This window comes from Podarcis bocagei, assembly GCF_964188305.1.
Source record: "Podarcis bocagei genome assembly, chromosome: 10".
Lineage (NCBI taxonomy): Eukaryota > Metazoa > Chordata > Lepidosauria > Squamata > Lacertidae > Podarcis > Podarcis bocagei.
Window position 1 is genome coordinate 31,296,170 of NC_138135.1, and position 26,721 is coordinate 31,322,890.

The 26,721-nt window shown below is 44.4% G+C and overlaps 1 protein-coding gene across 1 annotated transcript; it reads right to left on the reverse strand.

Moving 5' to 3' along the window:
- RAC2 (Rac family small GTPase 2) lies at positions 1 to 26,667 on the reverse strand. The gene is made up of 7 exons (XM_081211151.1): positions 26,502 to 26,667; positions 16,822 to 16,893; positions 13,180 to 13,297; positions 10,561 to 10,623; positions 7,468 to 7,627; positions 3,814 to 3,946; positions 1 to 1,091 (listed from the first exon to the last, which is right to left on the reverse strand). The coding sequence occupies exons 1-6, from the start codon at positions 26,534 to 26,536 to the stop codon at positions 3,816 to 3,818; spliced, it is 579 nt and encodes a 192-aa protein (XP_081067277.1). The 5' UTR covers positions 26,537 to 26,667; the 3' UTR covers positions 1 to 1,091; positions 3,814 to 3,815.
- Positions 26,668 to 26,721: the final 54 nt, after the last annotated feature.

The window sequence follows — 26,721 nt, forward strand, 5'->3', positions numbered from 1 at the left end:
AAGAGTGGCAGAGATATTTATTGAGCCTTTATTGAGCCTTGTTTGCGATGCTGTGATCAGGGACAGAGAGGTTATATGGGGAATTTTCAGAGAACAAGGGCACTTGCACACAAGAGCCCTTTAGCACAGCTGAAGCACTGCTTTTATACAATTGGCTAGAAGTGGAATTAAAACAGAGTTACCACACAAGAAACTTTACAAAGCGCGGTATTCTCCAGCAATACAAGGGTCGAGATCATCCATTAATTACTCAGAAGAAAGGTCCATTCAGCAAAGGTCCTTTCCAATGCTATTCAAAAGCCTTCTGTTTTACTATTTCATGTTGGTATAAGTTGAAAATGCTGAATGGTATTTCTAAATTGCCCCAGGGTCAGTTTCTCTTCCCACAGGGAATTGTGGTAGGGGGGAGGAAAGATGTTAAGTACATATTTTCTCTTATCTCCCCCCCCCCTTTTCTTTGGTTAATGGTGAAATAGCACTTTTATGATGCTATCTCACCATTAAAATAAGTAAATAAAGGTATAGTGAGATGAAAGCAGTAATTAGAAGCTCCTCTCCCATCCAGAGGGAGAGAAACTGTCATTGGAGCAATTTAGAAAGGCTATTAACAGTGCAAAGTACACTCTGTTAACCAAAGATCCTTTAGCCAAGATCAACAGGAAGCAATAAAACAGAATAAACCTTCAAAGAGGAACTGGAAAGTACAGAAGCCTTGAAACCCCTTAATAGCGCTTTTCCTGTCCACACTGAAGAGACTGGTGCTACAATTGCACTAAACTTTTTTTTAAACAATAGCCATAGATCAGGTTGCGGGTGAAAACTACAGGCCAATGAATCAGGAAAACAACAGAACACAGCAGACTAAATATGGTGTAATGGGGAGGCTTCCTAACAAGGGAGGAATTCCAGGAGGCAATTCCAGACTAAATAACTAGTGTGGAAGCATCCCCCCCCCCAAAAAAAATCTCAAAACTCTTCACTGGCATCACTTCGGGAGATACATGAGAGGAATCCAGTCTTCAGTCTCTTTCCAATCAGCAAAGTCCAGAGAAAGGAGCAATTTCAGTGGGTAAGGGAGCTGGGTCTGGAATCTAGAAGGCAAATAAAAAGAGTCAGTCTGCGCCATCTGCAAGTGAGACTTCCATGTGGCAGTACAGCATCCTTTATAAGGTCAGGTTTCCTTTGGGGAAAGTGTGCTGGAGACTTATGGTCAATGGAGAGTCCTTTCCCATTCATGGTGTTTGCTTGCTGGACACCTGCCCACAGCTCTAACAAACAAAAAAATGAGGAAAGAAAGAGCAATGGTGGGCTGGTTCACTGGGACTTCTCTTGGACTCCCGGCAACCCTTTCTTCTTGCAGCTCCTCTGTCCTTTGTTGTTGAGGGTAACTAGAGCCACTCATTAAAGACTGGTCTTGGGGGAAGGAGAGCGAGAGTACAGATGATACCATCAGCCTGGCTGCTGCTGACTAAAGCTGAGTCAAGAGAGCAGTTTATAATTGTGTTAGATGCCCAAGCAGCAGTAGGAACTCCTGTTTGGATAGTATCAGGCAACATCTATTTTCAGCAAGCTCTCCTCTCATATTCGGTTGAGTGTCCATCCAAATTTTCTTGACTTTCTTACCAAATGTGTAAGTGGGGAAATCACTCATTCCTCCCTTATGCATTCAGTGAATATGTGAGGGGAAAGTGGGGCTGCCCCTGAATTTTAATTAAAGTAGAGCCCCTTCACATGACCGGTAAATGGGTGGACCTACAGGCTGAATAAATGAAATTTTAAAGTACGTTTAAAGCAAACAACTCCCCCAAGGAATCCTGATAGTGGTAGTTTACCACCACCTCACAGAGCTACAATTCCCATCACCCTTAACAAAACTACAGTTCCCAGGATTCTCTGGGGGAAGTTAGGGTGCATATAGTAAGATTTACAAACCTTATTTCTATCCTATACACACACATATGTGTGTATAGCATCATATAGCATCAGAAATTCATCTCATGCTTAGAAAATCTGCAGTCACTCGTTCATCTGGTCTATTTTGATTCCATTGCTGAATAAAAGACATCTGAGTTCTTTAAAAAGTCTGTATTTCCCCTTTCCATAACAGTTTGCAACCAGCAATTTAATCCATGACCATACTGTTCCAGATCTTCCATTGATCAGCTGTCAGGACACAGGATGTTCTCCAAGCTTTTGCTAGCAAAGTCAGCTAGCATATGTGTAACTAATTATAGTTATATAGTCTCTCCCTAATTGGTTTTTAACATGTCCCCCAAATATTGTCAGAGGGTTTAATTGAAATTCTAAGCTTGTGATATCTCTTAGGCTTTGAATTGTTGTTTGCCAGTATTCATTAACCAGGCTGCAGTCCCACCAGATGTGAGCGAAAGTTCCTTTCTTCTCCTACACTTTGAATACATGTGTGACACAGCTAGGAATATATTTGGTATATTAATTGGGGTATAATTCTGCCTAGGTGTTGCTTTGTTAATTTCTCCTTTGAATTTACATCTATGCAGTACTTCCCCCTAGAAAAATAGCTGCCGGTACTCACCATGAAGTTGTTACAGTAAATGCCACATTTTTAACAACAAAAAAGAGATGTGTCGGTACTGCGTGCCCTTGAATACCACCTAGGGGGGGAAGCACTGCATCTGTTACCTATCTTACAAGGGCCTGTACACATAATTCCTCTGTACCTCTGAGATAGTCGTAGCGAACTCTCCCAATTCTGTTTTGCAATACTGATTTTGTGATCGCTTGGGACTACTAAAATTTTATACCTTTTAGACAGCAAACATTTTTTCTTTTCCAGAAACTAATTTTCTCAAATAACATGGGATCCTTTTCTATATCGACTGCTCTTGTAATATTTTCAGTATAGCTCCTTATTGGCAGATACTGCAAAAATCGGCAGATGGAGATTGACTTGCTTTTCTGCTAATTGACTTTATGAGACCATAACCCCCTGAAATATAGTGTCTTTGAATCTGGTTATGTCCTCTCTAATCCAGGCAGAATAGTCTTGTTTTTCTTTCATTTTCTGAAAGCCCATACTTCAGAGGAAATTTCCAGGGCCAAAAACATTATCCATACTTTCCCCATATTTTAACAATTGGTCTCTTGATTTCATTTGCTGCACATTTCCTTGTTTCTGTTTATTACATCTGAACCAATATAACAGGGAGTTGGTTCCTATTTGCTCTCCCATCCATGGTGAGGTATCTCTGAATTCCCAATCTGTATAAGGGAATTAACAGCAAGTCACAGAATGATTCTGTTTTACGGTTTTCCTTCTCAGCCACAGTCTCATTATCTGTCATCTTCAGGTCTCTTTCCCACAACCTCTGTTAAGATAAAAGTGGTTCAGGAATTGGTGGAGGGGGCGGCAGCTTAGGTAGGACTGGACACAGTGGTAAGCCGCTAAGAGTGAATCAGATCTTGAGCCAGAATCAGTTCCACTTCTCCGGATGCTGGCGCTGGCATGAACAGACTCTTCAAGCTCAACACACTCAGAGAACTGCCTGCTTGCTTGCCCAGTCTCAGGACTCCGTCCATTTGCCACACTAAGTGTTGTGACCTGTCCCATTCTTCCAAAAAGTGTCGCTCATTGAATCAATGTCTTAGCTTCCACCTGGCCACATATCTGGTCCTCTGGTACACCTGCTGCACCTTGTCACCATGCCTTATTTATGTACCATTCTGATTTAAGCTTCAAAGTCCTTGGCAGAAACCAAACTGGACATTTGAGCTCTTCGTCTGGCAGTGAGGGCCAAGACAGAGGAAGGCCTTTGCCGGTACTTATTTACTTACCCTTAAAGGATGCTGCACCCCCTTTTCTTTGTCTTTGTGGGTTGTGGGCAGAGAACCGCCCGAATCGCCTCATCAAACACTGTTTTCAGGCCGCGCTGAGTCAGTGCTGAGCATTCGAGGTACTTCACTGCATCTGTGAGTACAAAAAAGGGGGCAACATTCTGAGGAAGGGGTGGATTTTAAACTCAAATCAATCACAGCATCATCATGACTACAGGGACAAAATGGGAACTTGCTTCTGCTGCCCTGATGCTAAATCAGGTCCTCCTTTAAAGAGGGCACGTATTGCAGTGAGACCTGGACAACCGACACCCTGTGTTGTGGGTGGGTACATTTGGACAGCCACAGCACCCTATTGGTAGATCTCTCGAAGCTGGATGCAATCTGGCCAATGGAACACAGTCCAAACGGTTTGAGGGACCTATTTATGCCCATGCACGTGACCCAGAGCTTCCTCTTTCGGCACGTGCATTCGGAACACCCACCCACCTCTCCCTACCTTTAGGGCTTTGCGCTTGACCTTGCTATGCCATCGTGTGTCATCTGTCATTGGGACAGGGACACAGCAGGAATTTTCCCCACTTGGCTGATTTGCTGTTGCCATTTGGGTTTTGCCTGCTGCGTAGCAAATTGTCACATCTTGTACGGTTGCGGATAGGATCTGGTTCAGGCGATAGGGATGGGAGAAGGGTGAAGGGTATTCCATTAAAGGAATCCAGGGACTCGATGGTTTAGTCAACCCCTGAGAGGGGGTTGTGCCCGCGCCTGAGTCCAGGGGACATTTGGGTGGCGGAGTTAGCCCATTCCCGGCTTTCCGCATATGCAGGTGTTCACCCTTGGCTGACCTATGCTGGTGCCCTGGGTCAGCGCTACTTGCATGGCAGGGAGCTAGTCGAACCAGAGCATATGCAACCAGTCACTTTCTGTAATCAGTAAAGTTGTGGCCTAAATTCTGCCAAAAACCAAAACCAAAATTTGAGTCAAGTGTGAATTTATTTAGGGGGGAGGTTTCTGGGTCTGAACACGCAAACACATTGATTTGGTGATAAATACTATAGGTGACAGAAAATAGTAATAGATGAGTGCGTCTCATTGTTAACCAGAAGATTGGTGGTTTGAGCCCACTCAGGAAAGGCTGTGGACAGGATTCCTGCATTGCAGGGGGTTGGACCTCAGGATTCCTTCCAACTCTACAATTGTTGTTGTTGTTTAGTCATGTCCAACTCTTCGTGACCCCATGGACCAGAGCACGCCAGGCACTTCTGTCTTCCACTGCCTCCCACAGTTTGCCCAAACTCATGCTGGTAGCTTCGAGAACACTGTCCAACCATCTCATCGTCTGTCGTCCCCTTCTCCTTGTGCCCTCCATCTTTCCCAACATCAGGGTCTTTTCCAGGGAGTCTTCTTCTCATGAGTGGCCAAAGTATTGGAGCCTCAGCTTCACGATCTGTCCTTCCAGTGAGCACTCAGGGCTGATTTCCTTCAGAATGGATAGGTTGGATCTTTTTGCAGTCCATGGGACTCTCAAGAGTCTCCTCCAGCACCATAATTCAAAAGTATCAATTCTTCGGCGATCAGCCTTCTTTATGGTCCAGCTCTCACTTCCATACATCACTACTGGGAAAACCATAGCTTTAACTGTACGGACCTTTGATTCTAATAAGTGAAACATAATAAATGAGCATCTGCAGCTGCGAATGTGCCTGGCTTGGTTGCTCCCTGGTGATAATATGTTTTTAAAAATAAGAAAAAAGGAAGCTGCAGTGACCATGTAGGCTCTAGTGGGCCCCAAGATGTCTGTCTCAGCTTAACACCAGGCCTCTTTGATGCTGCCATCTTCTTGTTCTTTGGCTGGTCATGGGGTGTGTAATGAGCTGATGGGCACTGGACTTTGACCACCAAGTGCTGCTCCATCTGCAGAACTGCTGTAACACACAGCAAATAGATTTCACCATTTGTTTAAACAGTCTGGTGCTTTATTCATTTGCTTTCATTTTCTGCATTTGTCTATATGCTTCCTTTATTTATTCACTGTTTTAAACTTGTTGTCTCTTGGGTGCCCTAGGAACCTAATTCATCATATTAATTTGCCAAGTCCTGAACAAATTAGGCTCTTGCTCAACCTACGTATCCCCAAATGCCCAACCACTTAGGTCTTGGAGCTGCGGTGGAAAGGAAAGATGAATTCACCTACGTAGGAAAGAACGGGGTTGCTTGTACAATGAGAGAAAGGGGCCTTGAGAATGAGCGAGTGCAGCATGTTACCCTTTGCTGGTTAGCGCCAGACCACACGGCAGGAAAAGGAAGTTGTGGCTGAACAGTGTTTCAACTGACAGAACTTTTGAAGACCAGTTCCGGACAGAAAAGGCCAGGGAGTGGAGAGGAGGAGGAGGAAGTCTGAAAAGCATCTCCAATGCTCACAGTTAAGGCAAAAGCAGTCAGATGAACTACTGATAGTGAGGTCATCCTGCACAGGAAGGATGTTGGCGAGAAAATAAGCAGGCATCAGGTGGGACTCTTCTAAGATTGGCATCGTCTTGGCATCTGAGGCAAAAAGGCTGCAGCCTTCCTTCACAAGCAATCTCCTCTGCGAATGGGCTCCATTGTAACCTCTGCTAGCAAATGCAGTGTGCATCATTCTAAGATGGTTCAAGCAGGCAGTGTCCTAGAGGAGTAGCATAAGCACCAATTCACCCAATGCAGTTTGTGCAATGGTAGAAAAATGGCTCTGCTGCAATATAGATATGAGAACTGGAGGGCAGCATTGATGCATAGGGAGGAGCATGCACAGAATCAGGCAGAGAGGCCCCCCCACTTTTGACGGGGCCATTTGCGCATTCGTTAAAAGGGCATACCAAAAGTGTGTTCACAAGGAGAAATTCACACTGAAATGCTGAGGAATATTTGTGAAAATGAATACAGGCATCCACCCACTTATGTGTGATTGACTTGCACACAACTGCGCACATGCTCAGTGACAGGAAATAATGAAATAATTAAATTCCAACCAGGAAATGGCGGGAGAGACAGAGACCCACCCCAGAACCCAAAGATGACGTGGGTGAGGGCGGAGGAAGCCCCAAAGACACCAGAGGCATAGCAGGGCTTTGTTTATGCTGCTCAGCCTCTCCGCCCAACGGCTGACATGCAGGGTAGTGCAGCAGCAGCCACCAGTTTCCCACATGTCCTCCAGCCTCCTGGCAGTCCTAGAGCTTCGATTCTAGTTGTGGGATTTTTTTGATACACTGCTTTTGTTATGGATTGGAGAGTGAGCAGCAGGGAGGGCATTTATAGGGTGTTAAGGGGGTACTCCCCACTTCTGGAAATTTCACTTATGTGTGCGGATATCTGGAACGTATGCCCCATGTAAGTGGGGAATCAGCTGGAAATTTCAAATGGAAATTTCAAACTGAATTTAAGGCTGGGAAAATGAGAAAAGTAGAGACCTGAAATGGACAGATCCTTCCAGAATTGGAAGTGTCGAGTCTTGTTACACTGATGTCCTGACTGCGAGCTTCCAATAGGCATCTGGTTGGCCTCTGTGACTAGATGGGTCACCCCCCTGACCCAACATGTTCTTATTCTGGTTTCCACAATTTTAACAGCCCCAGTTTGAATTGGGGCATCTCCTCCCACCACCTCACCCTCACATACCAATTTCCTTGGCCAGCGCAAGGCCTTGTGGGTAGGTAATGGGTGCCAACTTCTTCTCTTTGAGCTTCTCTATGGTGTCCTTGTCATCTCGGAGATCCAGCTTTGTGCCCACGAGGATCATGGGAGTGCTAGGGCAGTGATGTCGGACTTCAGGGAACCACTAGAAGAAAGTTCAAGATTTGAAGTGGGAAGAGTGAGGCGAGAAACAATAGAAAGAAAGAAACTGGGCTACATTTTGTATCATTGTAGTCTATCTAGCAAACACTTTACAGACAATAATAATTGTCTTGCTGGATCAAGACAAATCTAATATTACCACCTTTGCCAAGGTGGAGCCTTCCAGATGTTTGGGAGTTGCAGTACAAAACATTTGGAGGGCACCAGCTTGGCAAGGGCTGATTCACACCATCACTATTCATAATAGGGTCATCTTTTAAGAAAAATCTAACTTTAAAGCAGCCCAGGGGCTCTGATTTTGATATGTGTGCTGGAGATGAGGAGTTTGATCTTTTCTCCTGTATCCTTTTCCTGATCTATATTTCACCCCTATGCTGGTAATAGTGGGGAAATAAATACAGGCATTTATATTTACACACACACACACATACACAAATACACACACACCAGATCCAGCAAATAGTATCTTTGGGATGTGGGCGGGGAGTAAATTTAAACTGGAAAAGTGGCATAGGAGGAAACAGTTAAGCATCGCCTCCCCAATGCTGCTGCTCTGATGAAACCCAGACTTCTCCACAACTGTTTCTGAAGCATAATCAGTCAATAACCAGGAGGTTTCAACATGGAACTCTTGTATCACATATTTCTTTGCCTAGGGCCAGCTCCAGGTTTGCGTGATGCCCACACCTTCCATTCATCATGCTGCTGGCCTCTACCCATTTGTCACAGGCAGCCCCAGTTCCACTTTTGTATCCTCCCACTCCTCCATCCTGTTGAAGTCCATTTTCTACAGGCAGGTGTGTGGGAGGAAGCCACCCACAGAAAGGAAGAGAAACAGTGGGGAGGTGTGGACAGAGGAGAAAGCAGAAGCGACAGCACAGGTGGGGAGGAGGAAGTGGAAGCAACACTGGTCCCTTGCCTTGGCAGATTTCTGGCAGCATCACTTGGTGCCTCTGGGATTCATTTTGTTCTTAACAATGATGGTACAAGCTGATCTTCATAGTGGATCTTAACACTCATGATGGTACAAAGGAAAGGAGGCAGTCTTTCAAAACCTAGGCCTTGGCATTTCAATGGACCCCGGGACTAAGCCCTAGCCTCTTTGTCAGTTGCAAGGGATCAAAGGGCTGGAGTCAGAGGCAGATCAGCAATAAAGGAAGCAGAGCTCTGCTGCAGCAGCAGAGCATATGCCTGCACTGCCCAGGGTGGACATGCTTCTGAGGAGGGCGGGGCGTGCTCTTGAGGGGGCGGGGCATGGAGGGTGCCCTCCCAGGTGCGGAATAGCCACTCGGGTGCATGGAGTGGCGTACACACCCTGCAGCTGGGGGCAGAGTGAGCCACCCACAGGGGCGGAGCGAGCTGCTGGTGGTGGACAATTGGCACGACACCCACCCATGACTCCCAAGCCTCCCCCGAACTGTCAAAATGAAGGGGAAAGGGGGGGAATGCCGCCGGCAAAGCGGCGCAGCTCCCCCTTCCGCTAACGGCTCAGGGTAGGCTTGGGAGTCACAGGTGGGCAGCGCGCCAAATGTCACCCCCTCAGCGAAGACACCTGGGGTGGTCCACCCCCACTGCACCCCCTTCCTCCGCCCCTGCTCTGTTGTCAATGAAGTTCACTCTTTATTCAAGGAACATGCAACTCAGCCTGGTGGTCTCAGCAGCACTCCCCAGTAGGTCTTGTTCCTATGGAACAGTTGCCAGGTCCCTGCCTCCCACCCTTTCTAAGGCTCTTCCTCTCCCAGATGTTTCCCAAGCAGTCTCAAACTGCATCTGTGCACCCCTGATCTTTGTTCTGCTCTTCTTGTTACTTTAATAATAATAATAATAATTTATTATTTATACCCTGCCCATCTGGCTGGGCTTCCCCAGCCACTCTGGGCGGCTTCCAAAAAAATATTAAAATACTGTCATACATCAAACATTAAAAGCTTCCATAAACAGGGCTGCCTTCAGATGTCTTCTAAAAGTAGAATTTCCGAGTTATTGGAGACCAGGGGAGAGGGGAGCTGGTCACAGCAGGAGAGGGAGACTTCCTGGATTCTTCAGCAGTCTCTTGACCTCCTCTGTTCAGCCTCATAGTCTGAACTACTCCCTGTCACAGGCTCTTCCTGCTCACCAAGACCGGTTGCTCAGGAGCAGAGAAAGGTGTAGTGACGCCCGGGGCGGGCGTCGCTACGTTCGATACATGCGTCGTATGTAGTGATGCCACACATGTGCTGTATAGCGGTTTGCCGCCGGCACTGCTCCAGCGCCGTACGGACGGTGCCGGGATCCCTCCATTGTCGCTACAGCCGCGAATGGAGGGTCCTCTGTTTGCCGCTGCAGCCACAAGCAGAGGGTCCTGGAACTGTCCGTATGGTACTGGAGCGGCGGCAGCAGCAAACCGTTATACAGCACATGTGCGGCAGCGCTACGTACAGCGCATACATGTGACGCTGCACATGTGCTGTACTTAGTGGTTTGCCGCCAGCGCTGAGATCCTCTGCTCGCGGCTGTAGCTGCGAACAGAGGATCCTCCACATGCGGCTGCGGTGGTGCGATGGCTGCTCGTGCCATAGTGAGCCCCTGCAGGGTGACTTCTTGTCACCCCTGTAGACATGGAACCCGGGGTGCTCCGCCCCCTGCCCCCCATTGTGACACCACTGCTGTTGCCCCTTCAGCATCCATCACCTCCACCCAATTTTCTCGCTCTGACCTCTCCTCGGTGTCCCACCACCAATCCCCTGGCTCTCAGACTTTCTCCTCTGGGGTTTCCCTTGGGGGTTCCCTGGCTGGTGCCTCCCACTACTCCTTTTCGTCCAGCCAGTCCCTGCCGAAAGCATCCACATTTCCCACTCTGCAGAGACCAAGTATGATCAATTTCTCATGTGCCCTGTGCCTCCTTCCTCCGCTGCATAAACACCAGGATGATCTCACCTTAGCACGGACATTCTCATAAGATGCAGGGCTGACTAGAGAGAAGCAGATGAGGAAGACGTCCTGTGGGCATAAAATAAAAATGGACACTTTAAAAGTCACACTGAGGGTTGGTGCTGTCTCATGTAGCAAAACACAAAACACACCAAATATTTATATAGTGCTTTGCCCAAGTACTCAAAGCATCTCACATACTTCATCACAGCAATCCTTAACAACCACCCTGTAACATGGGACACTATCATTATTTCCACATGAAAGGTAAAGGTACCCCTGCCCATACAGGCCAGTCGTGTCCGACTCTAGGGTTGTGCACCCATCTCACTTAAGAGGCCGGGGGCCAGCGCTGTCCGGAGACACTTCCGGGTCACGTGGCCAGGGTGACGAAGCTACTCTGGCGAGCCAGCACCAGTGCAGCACACGGAAACGCTGTTTACCTTCCCGCTAGAAAGCGGTACCTATTTATCTACTTGCACTTAGGGGTGCTTTCGAACTGCTAGGTGGGCAGGAGCTGGGACCGAAAGACGGGAGCTCACCCCGCCGCAGGGATTCGAACCGCCGACCATGCGATCGGCAAGCCCTAGGCGCTGAGGTTTTACCCACAGCGCCACCCGCATCCCTATTTCCACATTAGACAGTTATAAAGTGACAGGGTGAAAGCAACAACAACCCTGCAAACTGTGCATTAAACCATGCAGATCAAACTAAATAAATATAATCAGGGAAACCAATCCAAAATGAATATTAGAACCAAAGATGAATGGCAACTTAAACTGATGGAATATGCACAGCTTGCAGACTTAACTTATAGAATAAGTGAACAAGAAGAATGCACATTTAAAGAAGACTGGAAAATGTTTACTGGCTATATTGGTGAAAATTGTGTTTATTTAAGATAAATTCAACAGTGTAAATAAGTTTTGATGGATGTAACAATGGATTGCTGAATGGATTGTTCATTTAAAATATTCAGGGATGTATGGTATCCAAAATGAACCATGGAAGGAGAGGCAGGAAGTCATTGTTTATGGTTGTTTAAATGAATATTTTGAAATGTAATTTAGAAAAATGTAATAAAAATTATTTAAAAACAAAAACAAAATGAATATTAGCACACTCCAGTGTTCTTTCATTAGACTGAAAAAATTAGAGCATGATCTGATTAAGCATTTTTTTTGGGGTTCCATTGATTTTCATAAGCGAGTTCATTATCTGTTTCATTGAAATAAATAAACAGCACAAATAACACGCTACACGTTAGAGAAGGAAGATTGCATTGGCATACTAAACTGTTTGAGCGACAGAACAAACCACAAACTTACTAGTGCTATTTCATGAATTAGTGAAAGAGAGCCTAGCCTAGAAACTGAAGAAGAGTGTAGGGCGGGACGGGTTCCTTCTGACACCCTAGGATAACCTTTATTAGTTACCTTTGATTCTTGTCACCATCCCACATACAGGCAGGTGGGCATCTGTTCTACATTACAGAGGACCGCAATTTTGTTTGAAGGTCTATCTGTTCTAAGTCCTGATGCTGCTGGACTCCAACTCCCATCAGCCCCAGCAAGCCTGACCAATGGCCAGGGATAATGGGAGCTGTAGTTCAGCAGCATCCAGATGGCAAAATGTTTCCCACACATGACACAGAGTTTTAACTTCTTTGCTCCATTTCAGGCTTTACCTGACAGTTCATCTTAGTCTATGACAGGAAGAAGAAGTGATTTTGGCCTATTGCAATTTTTCACGCAGAGAAGCCACAGCTGCTTTAAATACAGTGGTACCTCGGGTTAAGTACTCAATTCGTTCCGGAGGTCGGTTCTTAACCTGAAATTGTTCTTAACCTGAAGTACCTCTTTAGCTAATGGGGGCTCCTGCTGCCGCCACGCCGCAGGAGCATGATTTCTGTTCTCATCCTGAAGCAAAGTTCTTAACCCAAGGTACTATTTCTGGGTTAGCGGAGTCTGTAACCTGAAGTGTATGTAACCTGAAGCGTATGTAACCCAAGGTACCACTGTACTCGCTTTTGTTTTTCTATTTAAGTTAGAAAAGCCCTGGTCTCCTTTGTATCTGTGAGAAAGGGGGGAAAAAGGCAAGTACCTAAAAGGAAAACATAAGCCAAAGCCTACACCAGTGCTGAAAAATATAGCTTGATTTTGCAGAATAAACGTAATAAAACGTTCTATTATTTTTTGGTTCTGTGATTTGTTCTTTAGAGGCAGAAGCAGTGTTGAGTGGTCCACTTCCAGTGTTGAGTGGCCACTGGGAAGACCTTCACACAGGTCAATCATCAATAAGGTGGTAAAGCATAGAGTCTGAAGCGGTTGACGCTGGGAAAGTTGCTCTTTTAGGTGCTTGTGCCCTGGGCCACTTATGGCTCGGGTAGCTGACTGGCAGCCAGTGCAGTGCTTTTGGGACCAGGGATCCATGGTCCCATTGAGCTGCTGCACTTAGCAGCCTATCAGTTGCCTTCAACACTAGGTGCAGCCTCCAGATTGTCTCAAAGGGCAGCCCCACACACGGTGCATTGCTGTAGTCCAGCTATAGGGAGGTCACCAGAGCATGGATAACTGTGTCCAAAACTGCAGAGAAAATGCATATGAGAAAACAAGAGGAACTCACTGTCTGAGGATAGGAGAGAGGTCTCAAGCGGTCATAGTCCTCCTGGCCAGCCGTATCCCACAACCCCAGGTTTACAGGTTTGCTATCAACCATTACATTGGCAGAGTAGTTATCAAATCTGTAAAAAAAGGAGGTGTCAGTTCCTTAAAGCTTACAGTTAACAGGGTTGCCATATTTCAAAAAGTGGAAATCCGGACACAAAAGTTGTTCAGTTGTTGTTGTTTTTGGCAAAGTCGAGCTTTTGCCAGTTTCTACCCGGACACTGCTTCCAGCTACAGTAACATGAGCTGTTTCAAAGGGGAGGATCTTTGCCCATTTTAAGACAAATTTAGAAAATTCACAGGACGAACACATCTCAGCCTACCCCTTCTTCACCCAGTCACATGTGTCCCACAGAAAGCCTCTCCAGTGGGAATGGGTTTATGGGGTGGCTGTGGCGAGGGGGGTGGGGAATTGCTTAAAATTGGGCATGGGAGAATGTGTGCAAACTGTCATGATATAGCTTAGACATTAGGTGGCACAGAAATTTATTGTATCTGGTTGGAGTCGGGTGTTTCCTGTTACTATTCTTTTTCGTTTAAGGGAGAGAGGCAATATAGCTCTTGTTCTGGCTTCCTGACAAATGCAACCTCATAGGTTTTAATAATAATAATAATAATAATTTATTTATACCCCGCCCATCTGGCTGGGCCTCCCCAGCCACATGACAGATCCTAAATAAGTCAATTTAAGGAAGTTAATGGCAGGAAAGTTTCGCTCCTCCACCTCTCTTTTAACGCACATTGGGAGAAAATATAACTACAGCCCTCTATAAACCTCTTAACTTTCTATGGTTGCTACTTAGGGGACACGTGACATGTCATTCCAACATGTAATCTTTGCAGTGATATCACAGCATGCCTGTGCATCACAACAGTGGCCTGCTTTTTGCTTTTTGAAATTAATAATTGGTTAATTTTTACATGATCACGATCTGGATCAAGTTGAAGTATTGTGCTTTTATAAGGGATAAAGCACTACAGCTTCTGCCTTGGAAATCAGTTGAATTTCAACCTGCAAAGAGAGCTTTTTTACATTCCAGCAGGCAACAATAGCACCTAGGGTGACTCAAAAGTATCTCTCAACTACTCTGCCTGTTCTGACTCAAGTGGTAAAATTCCGGGCTCCACCACTTCAGAATGGAGGGGTGTTTATGTGTCAAAGCTTTAACCATCTCCCATATAAGTAACTCCCTGCATGTATACTAAGCCTAAACGAAACCTTTTTCAGTCAGAGGGCAATATGCCAGTGATGGGCGGGGCCAGAGACAAAAGTGGGTGGAGCAATACATGACAATGTTACCTTTGCACAGCTAGCTAATTTCTACACACACGTTTCTGAATTATCAGGGTTCAAGGACACATACCAGTCAGGCGAAAACACACAAGGAGAAGGGGTGTAACCCAGGGAGTCTCCCAAAGGCCAAGATAGAGAAGTCTTGGAAGCCTGAGCTTCCAAACCCCTTCTCTACACTAAACCAATACACAAATGAAGCAATTGACTCCCAGCTATAGTCTGAACAGCTTGAGAATGTTACCATGTCCCTCCAGCCCAAGGCTACCTCAAGATGGTGCCCTCCAGATATTGTGGACCCCAACACCCATCAGCCCCGGGCAGCATGACCAATGGCCAGAGAGTTGTAGTCAGCAACACATTATGCGGCCTCTGAGCTTTCCCAACCATCATGAAGTGTGTTTTATCCTAATTAATAGTGATTAAAATTTACAACAACAAAAATCCCATATTCTCCTCCTTAATCTCACTTGTGAGGAGGATACAAGAACTATATCACCATTGCATTCATGCTTTGTATACTGCTTTCTCACAAAGAAATCATGCTCAAAGTGGCTCACAACAAAGAAACAGGGATGCATATGAAACACACTACAAAAACATTTTCATAATAGCATAGCAAAACAACAGCATGACAACCATTTCATGGAATAACAAAAATAAAAACCATTTCATAATAACATAGCAGAAAAAGCACATTTCGAAAACACACGTTCCAATACTGAGAAAATAACATACAGCAGAAGAGAAACTAGCCTCTCTACGCTGGACTATAAGTAACACTGGATAGAGCAGTAATACTATTATTTACATATAAATTAAACAATGCTGCTGCACATCCCTGGAGGTTCGGATATTATTGGATAGTTCTCCAGAGTGTCCTACCCTTTACTGAGGTATGGATAGTGAAGCCCTGTGATTAAATAAAGTGGTCTGCCATCAATACTGCAGTCCTGTCTATTAAAAAGAAATGGCCTGCCCACCTGGTAGTGTCCTAGTCCTCCACTTGAGAAAAAGGTGGTTCACAATTTTCAGTTGAAATAGACCGAGTTATATTACAAATATATGTAGCAATATACTTCCTTTTGGTCATGTGTTGTGCAGAAGGCTGGATGGGATGTTTTCAGTGTGTGTTCTCGAAGCTACTAACATAAGTTTGACCAAACTGTGGGAGGCAGTGGAAGACAGGAGTGCCTGGCATGCTCTTGTCCATGGGGTCACAAAGAGTTGGACACGACTAAACAACAACAATGTGTAGGGGGAGCAGGGTTTGTACAATGGGTGGCCTCTGGCTAACTAATAATGACCTTGACTATTAGGCAGATCCCAAATATGCACACATACTGCTCTGCCGTTAGTTCTCACCTAAAGCGGTGGTTCTCAACCTGTGGGTCCCCAGATGTTATTGGACTACAACTCTCACCATCCCTGACCCACTGGTCATGCTGGCTAGGAATGATGGGAGTTGTAGTCCAACAACATCTGGGGACCCACAGGTTGAGAACCACTGACCTAAAGGAATGCAATTACTGTGATACTGTGGGGTGTAACATCAAAAAAGGCAGTCAAATACAACATTGCCTGTTTGCCCAGAGTGGACACACAGGGGGATGTTACTCCAGCCAGGAGGACTTCCTGTCACACCTGGTCTGGAGCTTCCTCCCCCTTCATGTGACCAGGTAGACAGGTGTGACCCTGGGAGACCCCATAAAGGGGCTAGTCATGCAGCCATCTTCACTTCTCCTTCTTTTGATGCTCTTGATGCTTTTTGCTGTCTGCTGGCTCTCAGCCAGCAGCACATGGGCTCACAAGAGGAATCCACACCTTTCTCTGTATCTGTGACTACAAGCTAAAGCCTGCCTTCAGGATCAGATTGTGAACTGAATGTAAGTACACTTCTCATTACTTTTAAAAGAAGATGTTTTATCTTTATTGTTTTTAAGAGGGAATAAAGGGGAATTTACCAGGAACAAATCCAATCTGGACAAGCTAGACCGGATTGCTTAACTCAAGAGATTCTAATGAATCTACCAATTGGCTTCCTGCTATGTACAAGGGAAGGTGTGCTGCTATTAGCTCACTAGCGTGAGTGATGAAAGATAATATTTAATCAATATATCATCTCCTACTATCCACAACATTCCCACAGATACTGCATTTACATGAGCTGTGGGGACTTGCTACCTTCTTATTTTCTCTCTACAGGCCAAAGACTTGGTGGAGAAACAAAAATAAGCTTTATCTCAATTCTTCGAAAGCTCAAGGTCCACAGCCTACAGATCCTTTGCCTCTGAGCTGCACCATACTCACACGGTAGGGATGTATTCTCCTGGGAAGGCATTTGTGGTGTAGCTGATCAGGAGGCAGGTTTTACCCACAGCTCTGTAGAAAAGGGGAAAGAAGCACATGGCACATATTATTCCAGTTTCTGCAGTAATATGCCTGCTAATGAAGCAAAGCAGGAAGTACAGACAGTAGGGAAAGGGGGAGCCTCCCTCCAAGGGCCCCTTCTAATCCCAAGGTAATGAAAAGCCGGAAGGAATGCAAGAAAGGGTGTCACTTTCATTCATATATTCATTCATTAAATTCACCTTCCCATTTAACAACAGCAACAACAACAACTCAGAGCAACTGGTATGTTTTCAAACCAGTTGAAATACACAGCAATAGTAAAATAAAAATAATTTAAATGATTTTTAAAACTATCAATAATTTAAAAGCTGGGATAATTGGATAGGTTTTGGGGGGGCGTTATAAATGGGAAAGGGGTTGGTGGAGTGGGGTTTCAATCTGCTACAAATCTCGAGCAGTGAAAAAGATTAGTGGGTGTGCCTGGGGATATTCTGTGACATTGTGGGTGCCACCACTGAAAATACCCTGCTCTACATATTTACAGATTGTGCCTCTCTAAAAGAAGGTATATAGAGCAGGACATCACATAGGATGGTGACATGGTTCATACAAGATTTTAACAGGGCGATCCTATATGTGTCTACTCTGAAACAAGTGTCATTGAGTTCAACGGGTCTTTCTCACAGGTAAGTGGGTATAGGATTGTAATCTAAACTACAACCTGAACCCAATGAAGCTCAGGTGAGCTCTCAACAATGGCCAAAATGGGAAGTTGTTTTTGCAGAGTAGGATAGAATAGGACTCTGTGCCTGGCCTCATGCTGCCCACACGACATTGGGTGGGGAGGAGGAGGCAGAGTAGGGACACAGGATTTGGGAGGGGGCAGCCCCCTCCTTGAAAATTTGGGAGAGCCTGAAGACCCCTCAGCCCCCACTACCTGGTGCATCTGCCAGATCTTTTTAGTTGGAGATTGAATATGTAATCTAGTTCATACACGTACTTGCCCTACTGAACTGCTCAAGAGAACAGTGCTTTCTGTTTTCTAAAATTTGCATGCATATGTGAGAAAGAGAGCTTACAGACTTCCTCTTTGGGGTATTTTTAAGAGGAAGGGACTAGTAAAGGGCAGGGAGTGGGAAAGTATCTTTGTCTGCTGCTGGCCCAGGTGACAACCTTATCCAAAACTCCTGGCATTGCAATATGTGCCACTCTCTTGATGTTGCATTCGAAACTTCTCTTCAATCTTCTCTCCTCCTCCCTAACTGTCCATAGTGCTACTTAGCAGATACGTGTATACGTGCACAGATCCTATCCAAGATGCAAGAAACTAAAGCTGCAGTCCAAGGAAGTGGAGGGATGGGGGAGAAATGGGACTGAGTTTGCTTTTAAAGGGAAATCTATCAAATTGGGACTTTCCAAAACAATGTGTGAATGAAAACCTAGGCATCTTTCAAAATTCACACTTCTCTGAATTTTGCATTGTAGTTCTCCAGCCAATTAATGTGCACCAAAATGCATATTCTGGGGCAAAGCATGTATAAAAATGTGTTCATTAGAAAATAACATGCAAAAATGTGTTGCATTAGGGGAAACTGACACCCTCCCAAAAATGTGTGCATTAGCAGAAATTGCCTTCAAAAATGTGTGTGTTAGGAGAAATTCTCATTAAAATGTTGATTATAAGTTCCTTGTGCAATTTTTTTAAATGATGTGGAAATGTGGAGAAGTGAATTTAAGATTGCAAAAAATGGGAAACCAGAACCTGACAGATTTGTACATTCCTAAACTGAGTTGGGCTTTCATCTAAGAAAACATGCGTAGGATCGGGCTGCAAACCTCAGACATAGAGAAGTTGAAAGCTTGCATGGAGCTAGCTTCTGTTTGTGGAAAATAATATGTTTTTGAGTCACCCAGACCACATAAGCAGAAAGGAGGTGAAGATGCTGCCCAATAAAGAAGTCTTTGTACTGCAAGCACTTTCCTGAGCTGAACCTTTTACAAACTGGTGCAGTAAAAGATGCTCTCGTTTAGTACTGCTCATTTCTCACCCCACCATCCATCATGGTGGCTTCTGACTCTGGCTCTCTCCAATCAGCAACTAGTTTTACTGGGGAAGTACTTAGAAAAAGGAAGAGATGTGCCAAAGGCCTAACTCCACCTGCACATGTCTTCTGTTGCATGGTGGGAAGCCCACAATCCATCTGGCTCCCCATGTTTTCACCTCTCACTTGGAAACTGTGTTTTTTTTTTTATAAAATTTTTATTGGTTTTTCAACATTTTTGAGAGAAACAGACAAACATTAAAAATGACAAACATACACGTATAGTTTCAAACATATTTTCATAAACCTCCTTTCTAGGACTTCCCCATACCCCCCCTCTCTGCATCCCAATGTCCATAATTCAACTAGCAACTCCCAGTTATTACTTTCCAATCTCTATCATCTTAGTCCTCTCTTGCACTCTGACCTTATGTCCCTGTACCCCTTTGTTTCTGGAAACTACGACATTTTAACATTCATTAAGTTTATAGTAGTCCTTAAGATAGCTTTTAAATTTTCTCCATTCTTCTTCTACCGTCTCTTTTCGTTGGTCACGGATTCTGCCTGTCATCTCGGCCAATGTCATGTAGTCCATCACTTTCATCTGCCATTCTTCCAAAGTGGGTAGGTCCTGTGTCTTCCAATACTTTGCGATGAGTATTCTTGCTGCTGTTGTGGCATACATGAAAAAAGCTCTATCTTTCTTTGTCACCAATTGGCCGACAATGCCCAAGAGGAAGGCCTCTGGTTTTTTGGAAAAGGTACATTTAAGCACCTTTTTCATTTCATTATAGATCATTTCCCAGAAGGCCTTAATCTTCGGGCATGTCCACCAAAGGTGATAAAAAGTACCTTCAGTCTCTTTACACTTCCAACATTTGTTATCGGGCAAATGATAGATTTTTGCCAGCTTGACTGGGGTCATGTACCACCTGTATACCATTTTCATAATGTTTTCCTTTAAGGCATTACATGCCGTAAATTTTATACCGGTGTTCCATAACCATTCCCAGTCAGCTGACATAATGTTATGTCCAACATCCTGAGCCCACTTAATCATAGCCGATTTAACTGTTTCATCCTGTGTGTTCCATTTCAACAACAAATTGTACATTCTAGATAAATTCTTAGTATTGGGTTCTAACAATTCGGTTTCTAATTTTGATTTTTCCACCTGGAAGCCGACTTTCCTGTCCTGTTTAAAAAATTCCATTATTTGACGATATTGGAACCAATTTTCCACTTTATGCTTCAATTTCTCCTGACTTTGTAATTTGAACTTATCTCCATCCTGTTCTAAAATTTCCCAATACTTCGGCCATCCGACCTCCATATTGAGTTTTTTCACTGCATTAGCCTCCACTGGTGACACCCATCTAGGGGTTTTGTTTTCCAATAAATCTTTATATCTTATCCAAACATTAAACAATGCTTTTCTGACAATGTGATTTTTGAAGACACTGTTAACTTTATCATACCAAAGATATGCATGCCAACCAAAAGCGTTATTGAAACCTTCCAGATCCAAGATGTCTGTATTCTCGAGGAGCATCCATTCTTTGAGCCAGCAAAAAGCTGCTGCCTCATAATACAATTTTAGGTCCGGCAGGGCAAAGCCCCCTCTTTCTTTAGCATCTGTCAATATTTTAAATTTAATTCGGGGCTTTTTGCCCTGCCAGACAAATTTCGAAATATCTTTGTGCCACCTCTTAAAACATTCCATCTTATCAATAATCTGCAAGGTCTGAAACAAAAATAGCATTCTAGGCAATACATTCATTTTAATTACTGCAATTCGGCCTAGCATTGACAGTTTCAAATTTGACCATATTTCTAAATCTTTTTTAATTTCTGACCAACATTTTTCATAATTGTCCTTATACAAATTCTGATTCTTGGATGTTAGATAAACCCCTAGATATTTGACCTTCTTGACCACAGTCAAACCTGTTTCCTCTTGAAATTTCTCCTTTTCCATATCTGTTAGGTTTTTCCCTAAAACTTTGGTTTTTAGCTTGTTCAACTTAAATCCAGCTACCTGGCCAAACTGTTGTATTATTTCTAATACCTTTTTCGTGCTAGTGTTTGGCTCTTGCAAAGTCAATACTAAGTCATCTGCGAACGCTCTTAACTTGTAATGTTTAGCTCCGACCTGCACACCTTTAACCTGCTGGTCATTTCTTATCATATTCAGCAACACCTCCAGAACTGAAATAAAGAGTAATGGGGAAATCGGGCACCCCTGTCGTGTTCCTTTTTCTATCTTAAGCTCCTCAGTCACAACATTATTTACAATCAGTTTGGCTTTTTGTTCAGAGTATATTGCAGCCATACCATTCTCAAAACCCCGGCCTACCCCCATCCTATGAAGGTTCTTCTTCATAAAACTCCAAGAAATATTGTCGAAGGCTTTCTCCGCGTCCACAAAGATCAATACTGCTTTAGTGTTTATATTCACCTCTAGCTTTTCCAGAATGTCTATAACATTCCTTACATTGTCTGCCAGGTGTCTTTTAGGGAGAAAGCCTGCTTGGTCCCTATGAATCATCTCCATCAAAACTCTTTTGAGTCTTTTTGCCAAAATGTCTGCAAAAATTTTGTAATCCACATTGAGCAATGATATTGGGCGGTAGTTCTTGAGTTGGGTCTTTTCAGTCTCTGACTTTGGTATGAGTGAAATATATGCCTCTTTCCACGATTCAGGTGCCCTTTTTCCTTCAAGGATCTCATTACAAACTTCTCTTAATGGTTGAATCAACCATTCCTTCAGCGATTTGTAGTATCTAGAAGTCAGTCCATCTGGTCCCGGAGATTTACCCAGTTGCATATTCTGAATGGCAGCCTCTATCTCTTGTTCTGAGATTCTCTGGTTCAAGTCCATCTTACTTTGCTGAGAGATGTTTTGTAGTCCATATCTTCCAAGGAATTTGTCTATATCTTCTTCATTTTGCGGGCCTTGAGTGTAGAGTTTTTTGAAATAACTTAAAAAGCAATTTCTGATTTCATTGGGTTTAGATATGTTCTTTCCATCCACCTCTAGGCTTGTAACTGTATTTAGTTTCTGCCTTTTCTTCAATTGCCATGCCAAAAGTTTACCACATTTATTTGCTGATTCAAAAGTTTTTTGCTTCATTTGCTTTATCTTCCATTCAATCTCTTGGTTCATCAATTCCATATATTGAGTTTGATATAACTTGATCTCTCTTAAAATGTCCTGAGACTTTGGTTTTGTTCTTAATTTCCTCTCTCCTTCCTTTATCATTTCCAAGATCTTCTCTTTTTTCTCATTTTGTTTTTTCCTCTTTATTGAATTTTGTTGAATCAAAAATCCTCTCATAACCGCTTTACTTGCATCCCAGATCACTCTTTTCTCCACGTCGGTCCTCAAATTTATTTCAAAATAGTCTTTTAGGGTCTTTTGGGCCTTCGTGAGAATCTCCTTATCTCGGAAGAGGGTGTCATTCATTCTCCATCTAAATTGACCAGTTATTGTGAGTTTCATCTCCATCTTCACGGCGTTATGGTCGGAGCAAGTTTTTGGGCAGATTTCCACTTTCTTAATCTTTGGAGCCAGTCCACTAGTAACCCAGATTTGGTCAATTCTGGTCCAGGTCATCATTGCTTGGGAGAAAAAGGTTCCCTCTCTCTCCAGAGGGTTCCTTGTTCTCCAGATGTCTATCAAGTCCATGTTTTCTGTCATTTCGAAAAAAGTCTTAGGGAGTCTCCCTTCTTTAGTGACTGTTAGTCTTTGTGCCTTGTCCATATTAGTGGAGACCACGCCATTCATGTCTCCCATAATTATCATATTGTAATCCAAATAGTCCGTCAAAGTTTCGTGAAGTCTCTTAAAGAAGTCAGATTTGCCTTCATTTGGTGCATAAATTCCAACAACTAAGAATTTTTCTCCTTGTACTTGTATCTCCACAGCCAGATATCTCCCTTGTTCATCTTTGAATATCATTTTTGGAGCCCATTTCTCCTTCACATATATTACAACTCCTCTCTTCTTAACTTTGTCTGATGAAATAAATTCTTGTCCTAGCCTTTTATTTGAAAGTAATCTCCTGTGGGCTCTGGTTATGTGAGTTTCTTGTAAGCATATCAAGTCCAATTGTTCTTTATTCAATATATGAAATACTTGTCTTCTCTTCAAAGGCCCATTGAGCCCATTACAATTCCAACTAAGGAATTGCAGAGCCATCTTGTTATTTTCTTAAGGCTCCTCCAACAGCTCCAAGTTGTTGCTCTTCTTCTGATGGTGGTGGTTTTTGTCCAAACGAGAGATTCAGGATGTCCAGTGCTCTCCTCTGTTCTGCAAGTACGTCCACAGTCCCCTTCTGTAAATCCTCCTGGTATCTTGCCAAAAATTTGTCTTTATCTTGAATTGTCTTTATTTTCACTTTCTTTGCCTTGAAGTCAAATGACAGTCCTTGTGGGAACTCCCACCTAAATCGAATAGTGTTCTTCTTTAGCAAGAGAACCAAGTCCTTGTAAAAGTTTCTTAAATCCAAAATGTATTTTGGGATATCTTTAAAGATCTGTACAGCTGAATTTCCAATTTGCAGGGCCTTTTCAAAGTGTAATCCTAATATTTTGTCTCTTTCCTCCTTGGATCTGAGTGTAATCAAGCAGTCTCTCGGTGTCTTTCTATCTTGCTTTTTACCCAATCTGAAGGCAGTCGTAATTTTAAATTCGTCTTCCTCAAGGTCCCACCAATCCGCAAACTCCCGTGTCAAGTATTCCACAAGGCTGTCTCTTTCGTTCTCCGGAATCAGTCTTAATTTTAAATTTCTCTCTTTCCTCTGTAACTCCCACAAGGCCAAAGTTGCATCATGCTCATAGACCTTCTTGGCAAGCGGCTCTAGCTTCTCCTGTGTCTCTCCGGCAGTGGCTTTGGCCTCCTCGGCAATTTGGCGCGTGGTGGCGTTCTCCTCTACCAATCTATTTATAGATTCTGTATTCTGGTTTAATCTTGCTGATATTTCTGTTAATTTTTGTGTGTTCTCTGAAGTCTGTTTTGTCAAAGACTCCAGGGTTTGGTTTATCTTGAGCAGGGCCTCTGTCACAGCTTCCATAGAAACGGCTGCTCCTTTGTCTTGACCTGTTGTTCCTGCTGATCCGGCTGTTGCGCCTGAGATTGAGCCTCTTTTCTTTGCCTGTTGCAGCTGCAACTGTTGTTGTTGCTGTTGTTGCTTGATCTTGGCTCTTGTGACTATCTCTTCTTGTGGGCCACTCATGTCAAGGTCAATTCCCACGGGATTTGTTCTCCCTTGGAAAATTCCACTGTCTTAAGCCGTGCCAAACTTTACTTTATCCTCTAGAGGGAGCAAATCAAAATGGCCATAGAGCGAAATTTCCAAGTACCAAAACAAAGGAGACAATCCAAAAAGTAAGAAAAAGGGAGATTAACACAGTCAAAGTCAATGCTACTAAATACTTGTAACTTCAAATTGCCACAGTTGCCCAATTTATACTGTTTCTTCTTATAATATGCAATAGTCAGGCAGTGTGGAAACTTTGTATCAAAGTACCACTTCACAGGGAAAAGTCAGTTCAGTGTACTAAAAAGGCAGACCGTTTCGTACTTTCGAACAAATGAGACAGCAGAGGTTTTTTTCCTCCAAATAAGTCATGCAGTTAATGGTCAAATTCGCCTCCCCTCTGCCCTGCTTGCTAGAGGGGAGATCAAAGGTTTAAATGTCCGGTTTAGCTGATCAAAGGACGGATTTAAACGGATGCAGGTTTAGAGCTCCGTTGCTTTCACTTTCATGCGGTCGGGGGGAGGCAGACTTCCTTTGTTTAAATCTCCCCCGTTTTTAGCCCAATTTTTAAAATTGAAAAAGTCCCGGTTATTTTTCAGTTCTTACTCACGGGGAATCAGTCCGAATTTCTTTTCAGGAAGGAATCGGCGCTCTCCGCTTATGGCGACGCGGCTTCACTTCGCAGGCTGGGTAGCGACTCTCAGCACCGCGCTCACTCCCGATGTCGATCCGTAGCCTTTAAAAAGGCTCTTTCACGGTACCGGGGGGCGCGAAGGTGCCCACCGAGTCTCCTTGTTCTCAGGCTTCAGCGCCTGGGATTTTAGGGGTCCCCCGCTTGCCGTAGCGGGTAAGACCCGAACTTGCGAAGCAGTCCTTCTCCGGAGCTCGGAGCTAGGACCGCCATTAAGCGCTGGCACCGACCGGAAGTCCCTCACTTGGAAACTGTTGGGCCAGGTGGTATTCCCCCAGAGGCCCACATTTAGCCCTTGCCCCTCCAGCTGCTGGCCCAATTGCTGATCGTTAGCAACACCAGGAGGTGATTATTCTGGTTACACCTTTAAGGGTCACATAGGTGCCTTATACACAATAGAAACTCTTAGTGCCATAGACTGCCACGGTGCAAAGGCCTCCGCTTTCCCATGTAAGCTTTTGCCTGTGGATGGTCACATGCATATTCTCTCTTGAGAACCTTTACGGGTGTCCATATGCTGCATTCAACCTGCATGTACAACCTGTGTACATAAATAATTGAGCTGTACACTCATACAGTGATCCACATGTAACATTCAATAAGTGCCCATTCTATGTACCCGATAACCTAAGCTGCACAAATCAAGAGCTATACATTTTCACACAAGCACTCGTTGTACGTGTGTTGAGGCAGATTGGTGTAATGTGTGAACAAGCCTAATGGAATGTAGACGGTTGGTCAATCTAGCTCAACCTTGTCTACACTGACTGGCTGTGACGCTCCAGGGTTTCAGGAAGGGGACATTCCCAACCATACCTGGAGTTGCAAAGCAGATATTTGACCACTGAGCTGTGGCTCTTCTTCCAAGGGTGTTTCAGATTAATCAAACTCCTCAGCACAGCAGGGAAAGATCCCAGGGAAGGATTCAGAAAGCAATGTGTGTGTGGTGCATGTAGGTATAATGCAGAGAAAGCATGGCCTAAATGCAGGGTTGCCAATACAAGGGCCACATCTTCACTTGCAATTCATTTCAGAGATGACTCTGAGGTCTCACCCTTCAAACCCACCAACCCACAGAATACAACTGTTTCTGGATATGCTGTCAGAAAGACCAGGGAAGTTCTCCAATCATTCCCACAGAAAGTAGCCTCGGACCATTTGGAAGTGGACAATAACCTTCTGCAATCTGTCCTCAACCCCACAAGCAACACCATAAAATGCAACACAGAAATAAAACACACTGTATCCAAGTCAGAATTTATCAAAAAGCACCTTCTTCTTATGCAACATATTGAAATGGGGGTGGGAAACCTGTGGCCCTCTAAGATGTTGCTGGACTCCCGTCATCCCTGACCACTGGCCATTCTAGCTGGGACTGATAGACCATTGCTCACACTAGCTGGAGCCCCACGATATCTGACAGGGCCACAAGTCGCCCACTCCGGGCCTAAGGCGTGCTCTTCCCCCACCCTTGATTCCTCTTGAAGCAAGTCACAGTTCCTTCCTGTGCTTGCATGGCCTCTCTGAAAGACACACAGAGAGAAGCTGTCAGCTCTGGGGCCTCGGAGCAAGGAAGGATCTACTCCAAGGAAGAGGCACGCCTTCCCTCACTCTCCCCTGTCCCCTCAAGCAAATGGTACATACCCATCTCCAACCACCACACACTTGATGGCTTGCATGGCTGTGGCCTAGCGGACTTATGGAGTTCCGTTGAGTCCCCCGGTCAAATCTAACGGCTCGCAAGCGATGATGGCGGAAAGCCTCCGGCAGTTATGTCAAAACGGAAGCCGAATTGAACAGCAGATTGTGGGTTAGGAAGGAAAGGGAAGAGAGGCTGTTTCTCAACCCGCCCACTGGTCCCTTC

Bases quoted from the DNA above. Each gene is read 5' to 3' on its own strand.
- RAC2 (XM_081211151.1), bottom strand. From the start codon at position 26,536: ATGCAAGCCATCAAGTGTGTGGTGGTTGGAGATGG. The intron at 16,894-26,501 runs GTATGTACCATT...CCTTTTCTACAG, and splicing joins TGTGTGGTGGTTGGAGATGG to AGCTGTGGGTAAAACCTGCC. The intron at 10,624-13,179 runs GTGAGTTCCTCT...TTATGCCCACAG, and splicing joins CTCTCTCCTATCCTCAGACA to GACGTCTTCCTCATCTGCTT.